General features: G+C 35.3%; 1 protein-coding gene across 3 annotated transcripts in view; it reads right to left on the reverse strand.

Annotated features, from left to right (window-relative positions):
- LOC106872991 (galaxin) overlaps positions 1-5,800 on the reverse strand; it is a 91,985-nt gene that overhangs the window by 9,447 nt on the left and 76,738 nt on the right. For all 3 annotated transcript variants that reach the window (XM_052971695.1, XM_052971696.1, XM_014920181.2), the window contains 2 exons: positions 4,912-5,027; positions 3,921-4,294 (listed from right to left, as the gene is read on the reverse strand). In XM_052971695.1, the coding sequence (XP_052827655.1) occupies positions 3,921-4,294; positions 4,912-5,027 (490 nt within the window). The remainder of the gene's footprint in view (positions 1-3,920; positions 4,295-4,911; positions 5,028-5,800) is intronic.

Raw genomic sequence — 5,800 nt, forward strand, 5'->3', positions numbered from 1 at the left:
GCTTCACCTTACTGTGCCGGTGGGATGTGAACAAAACATTGGACTGACTCCTGTGCAGGTGGCACGTAAAAAGCACCTATTACATTCTCGGAGTGGTTGGCGTTAGGAAGGGCATCCAGCTGTAGAAACTCTGCCAGATCAGATTGGAGTCTGGTGTGGCCATCTGGTTCACCAGTCCCCAGTCAAATCATCTAACTCATGCTAGCATGGAAAGCGGATGTTAAACGATGATGATGATGAGATATATATATATGTGTGTGTGTGTGTGTGTGTATGTGTGTGTGTGTGTGTGTGTGTGTGTGTGTGTGTGTGTGTGTGTGTGTGTGTGTGTGTGGATGTGTGTGTGTGTATGTATGTATGTATATTAGTTTATAGATGAGAATCAGACATTCTCCATATAGAATACATTTGATAGTGCTTAGGAGGTTTAAACACACACACACACACATGTATATATACAAATATGTATGTACATATATATATGTAAAGGATAAAAGGTAAAGACCCCCTTCTGTCACAAATGACCATGGGACTTCACGTAGAAAGTTTCCCTCCAAGGCACAAATCCAGACAAGATTGTTTATGGAAGACCCACAGTCATCCATGCATACCAGTCTCCCTTCTTCATGCCATCAATGCTATCCAAGGGATCAGCAAAGACTGAAACAGCTTGGTACCAGTGACATTGCAACTCATTCATACAGCTGAGTGAACTGGAGCAGTGTGAAATAAAGTGTCTTGCTCAAGAACACAACACACAGCCTGGTCCAGGAATCGAATTCACTACCTCATGATTGTGAGCCTGACATTCTAACCACTATGTGCATGTGTGAAAGTGCATGACTCAATGGTCAGTGTTGGGCTTATAATTGTGAGATTGTGAGTTCAATTCCTGGACCAGGCTGTGCATTGTGTTCTTTAGCAAGACACTCTATTTCAAGTTGTTCCAGTTCACTCAGCTGTAGAAATGAGTTGCGATATCACTGGTGTCAAGCAGTACTGACCTTCACCTTTCCCTTGGAGAACATTAGTGGTGTGGGGAGGGAAGACTGGCATGTGTGGGTGACTGCTGGTCTTCCACAAACAACCTTGCTCAGACTTGTGCCTCAGAGGGTAACTTTCTAGGTGCAATCCCATGGTCACTTGTGACTGCAGAGGATCTTTACTTGCATTATTGATATAAATTCTCTAAGTTTCATATCGTGTCTTGCCTAAAGACACTTTTGACTCAGTTTTGGTGGAAAATCTATTTTTCAGTTCACTTCTAGCCAGCATTGTAGAAGTTAAAAGTGGATAGAGTTTGGGTACTATCTGTATGGAATACATCATTAATTGGTTTTGGATCATACATTGTCAGTTCTATCAAGTTGTGGTCTGAGACAATTGCTGGTGATATTTTCACCTACGTTAGACAGAGGTCTAATATGTTATCACTCCTGGTTGGACAGAGTATTATTTGTTCCATGAACAGTATTTTCATAAGGTCAAGTAGAGATTCTGCTTGATTACGCTCTTTATGTGTCATTCCTGAATTATTGTTGACTTCAGGCCATCTGAGGCTGGAGAAGTTGAAGTCACCTATCAGAAGTATATTAACACTTTGATCAAGTTTTGTTAGTACTTCATTAGGCTTTCCTCAAATTTACCATTGTGATTTGAGGCATCAGGTGAGTGATATAATGTGCATATTACCACATCAAGTTGCTTTAAATGCACTATGAGTGTCTCAAAGACTGAGTTTGAATGTAACAACAGAGTTAGTGGTGTGACATCTTTACTGATGTACAACAAAACTTCACCGTGATTTTTTTCTCTTGTCTACAAGGAATACAGGGTGCATTTATATCTACAGACAGATGTATCTTCATAAGTGCAATGCATATTGCTTGATTGCATTCAGAAAGATCCCTCAGGTATGCAACTTTGCACTTGCTGTTGCATTGTAGGAGACCTCTAATATTTATCAGAAAAATTGGCATGATTGGCTATCCTGGGTCTATTATTTGTGACAGTCTTCTGTGTGGGTGCATGTGGCTTAGTTTGTTTGTAACCATGTTAGCTGCTGCACTATCTTTGGATGTGTCAATGTGGCAGTTCATCCCCATCTATTCATTCCAACAGATATCTTTCAGATGAAATTTATAAATGCTACATGCTTCATGTACTGTTTTGTTTCTATTGCTTTTGCTCTTTCTTTTTGTTTCCTTTTTAATTCTGACCTCTTTTTCATCAGGCTTTTGGTTGGTTCTTTTACCTTTCCCACTGTTTTGGGAGGTGGTTTTGGGGCTGCTTGTTTTAGAGGTTTTCATTTTCCTTCTTTTTCAATTTCTCCAGCTCCACAAACTTAAATATCTTCATTGATGGTTGCCTTGTTAGTGCCTTCCATAAGGTTTCAGCATTGAGACTGTTCTCTGTGTCAGGTATTTCATCCAAGAATTAATCATTTTTAAAAATGGTATCCAGCTTTTCCATATGTGTTCTGATAAGTGCATAGGAGCGGATGAATTCACTTTTCTTCAGTTGATTTGCACCATAGACCTGCTGAATCCCTCACTTTTTAGGGCCACAGTGATGACGTTGTTAGGTAGATCATTTTCGGCTATCACCCAGGGTCTGAGGAAGAGTTCTGTCTCAGTGGTTTTCTAGTTTCTCGGTAACATCTTCACTGCAGTATTACTTCCTTCTTAGTGGTGTGTGATTTGTTCTTAGGTGTAGAGAGAAAGAGAGTAAGAGTGAGAGTGAGAGAAAGAGAAGGAGAGAGAGCGAGAAGGCATGATGGGGATATGAGGGAAGAGATAGGTGAATAAGTTGAGAGGGAGGGGAGTAGGTGAAGGGAGAGAGAGGAGGGCAAATGAATGAGGAGAAAGAAGGAAAAGGTAAGAAAGGAGAGAAAATGGAGGGTGAGAGAGGAAAGCAGGTGGAAGGTGAGAGACGAGAGTAGGTGAGAGAGGAGAGCAAATGAATATGAGAGGGGGAAAGGAGGCAGGGGTGAGTAAGTTAAGACAGAGAGGGAGGCAAGCAGAGGGTGAAAAATGAAAGCAAGTTGGAGGTAAGAGAGGAGAGCAAGTGGGAGGTGAGAGGGAGATATAAAGAGAGGTGTTCAAAGTACAGAAATAATGCTAGTAAAGATGGAAAGATATGTATATATTTATATGTGTTCACACACATATATATGTATATATTTATGCACGCAATACATACTTATACAAATATAAACAGACACACAAGTAGATAGATATATAAAAAGATGGATGTTTTCAGCACAATGGAAAGAAAGAAAATGGTGTGTAATTAATTAATTACTATCTTGCTTGATAATCATGAAAGATGTGTATTACTCTTTTGCTTGAAAATTCGCAAATATATATATATATATACATATATATATACACAAGTGCCTATTAGCAATTACTGTTTTGCCTGAAAATCTGCAAATATATATATATATATGAGATACCTAAGTTTTATAAATAAAAAGCTATCAGAATAAAAAGTTATTGTTACATTTAGCAATACATGGAAATCCACCACATGTAAGTGCAATAGAAACTATCTTAACTCAAGATTTCAGCTTTCGATAAATTTCAATGATTAAATAAACAAAAATTGCATACATACATTTGTTCTCATTATATTCTAAGAAAATAAGATACACACACATGAATTATGTGTGTGTATACATACATGTGTATACACACACATAATTCATATGTGTATGAATGTGTGTGTGTGTGTGTGTGTATACTCACACACACATACAAAACAACAACAGCAACACACACACTTAACTGGGATAGGTACAACACAATTTCAATTGACTGATCTATTGACTCATTTTCTTCTACTTTACCTGAAAATGGCTGACACAACTATACCAATATGACAAACAAGAAATGCATTTTAAGTAATTTAAAACTTACTCAAAGTCTTGCAATGAATTATATTCCAAAAAGGATAATCACTTGATTTCAGTTCACTTCTTTTATCCCTCCACTTTAAAGGGCATTTGATTTTGTCTTTAAAATAAGGCATTCCAATGCAGCAACCAACAATTCTGGAACGTTTAATAGCATATTGTCCACAAATCTGTATATTTTTTGTATAGAGACCATCTTTAAAATTGAACAGTTTTAATTGTTTTCCATCCTTGCAGTAGTATTTTGTTCTACTAATTAGTGTACCATTGCAACAAATGTTGTGTATGCCATTATACATTTTATTGTCACAAAGTGAAGCTTGGCAATCATCTGGAATGCCTTCAGCTGGTTTCTGTTTTTGTATATTTCCACAGCACCTGCAAATTCCAAATGAAATTTTTAAGAGTTATTTAACACATTCGCAATAGTTTAGATGAAGTTGTTTGGAATAGTATAGCCATCTATAAGATTATGCCATGGGATGCAACATGAAGTATTATGATATCACATACTTGTATAATGTAGGTATTGATTTTGAATAATAGTGATCAATACCGATCAATTTTGCCAAAGGAAATTATAAGCACATAAGTTGTAGGCACAGAAATAACTTCTGAACATTTGTATTCAAGGCAGTTCAATGGGTGTTATGATGACATATCATACAACTTAACAATTTCTTACATAGCCACAAGGTCAGTAATGGAATTAGCTGATTAAATTAACCCCAGTACTTAACTTGGTACTTTATTACATTGGCTTTAGATAGCTATAAGATCTTGTTGAAATTTTAACTAATTTCTAATGCCTACAATATTTTAAGGTGACATTGAATATGCTATTATAAGTTTAAAGGATATATTTTAGTTGTTAAATGTCTCCAAATAACTTGTTGGATTGGTCAAAGTAATTGAGTAGAAAATGAAAAGTGACGCTAGCTAAAAGCTTTACTAAAAGAAAGTTAATAAATGTTAAGTAGCTAAATTTATCTTACATTGATTCATTACTTGGTTTATTATACAGTAAACCCTGACAGCAAGTAAATTTCTTTGGATCTTTATCATAATCACAATCATCTTTATTTCGGATGTTACCCTTATCTGTGCATTTCTGTAAAACATCATATATATATATATTTGAAAAGATTTGTAAATGTACCTCATGAGTAAGTAGATATTAAAGATAAACAAAAATGAAAATGCCACTTTTCACAGCAAGGAAATACACTTCATAAGAAAATACCGACCAAGTCTAAATTCTCTAAATTAGCAACACTGAGATTTTCATATATATATGTGTACATATATATATGTGTGTGTGTATGTGTGTGTGTGTGTGTGTGTGTATGGATTTGCAAGTTATTCATAAGAAATAAACAAAGGAGATCGAAGAACCTGATTTCTATTAAAATCACAGGGAGAACAACTTCACCACGATGACTCCTACTGTAACTATTATTGTTATTACTGCTGCTGGTTATTCGAGGGCTACAGCCACTCCTAGAAAACAAGATTTGACCACTATTTAATTTACAAACACAGACAGTAGTAATTTACTATCGCAGTGAGTTGAACTTACCATGCCTCCAGAACGAAAGGACCACATAACAGTAAACTATGAATGTTATTCTTAATTTTTATTTTCAATTTTATTTTATTAATAGCCCTCTTCTCTTCTCACATATTTTATACTCATTTTTGATAAGGTTTTTTCAAAAAAAACGAAACATGTAATGTAAATTAATTAAAACACCCAATTTTTTTAAAAAGTGGCATTTTCATTTTTGTTTATCTTTATATATATATACAAAGTTTTAATTTTAAAAAACTTTAACGATATTATAAACTATAAAGATTAATAATTAATCAAATATTATTAATAAT

Source organism: Octopus bimaculoides, chromosome 11 (assembly GCF_001194135.2).
Source record: "Octopus bimaculoides isolate UCB-OBI-ISO-001 chromosome 11, ASM119413v2, whole genome shotgun sequence".
Classification (NCBI taxonomy): domain Eukaryota; kingdom Metazoa; phylum Mollusca; class Cephalopoda; order Octopoda; family Octopodidae; genus Octopus; species Octopus bimaculoides.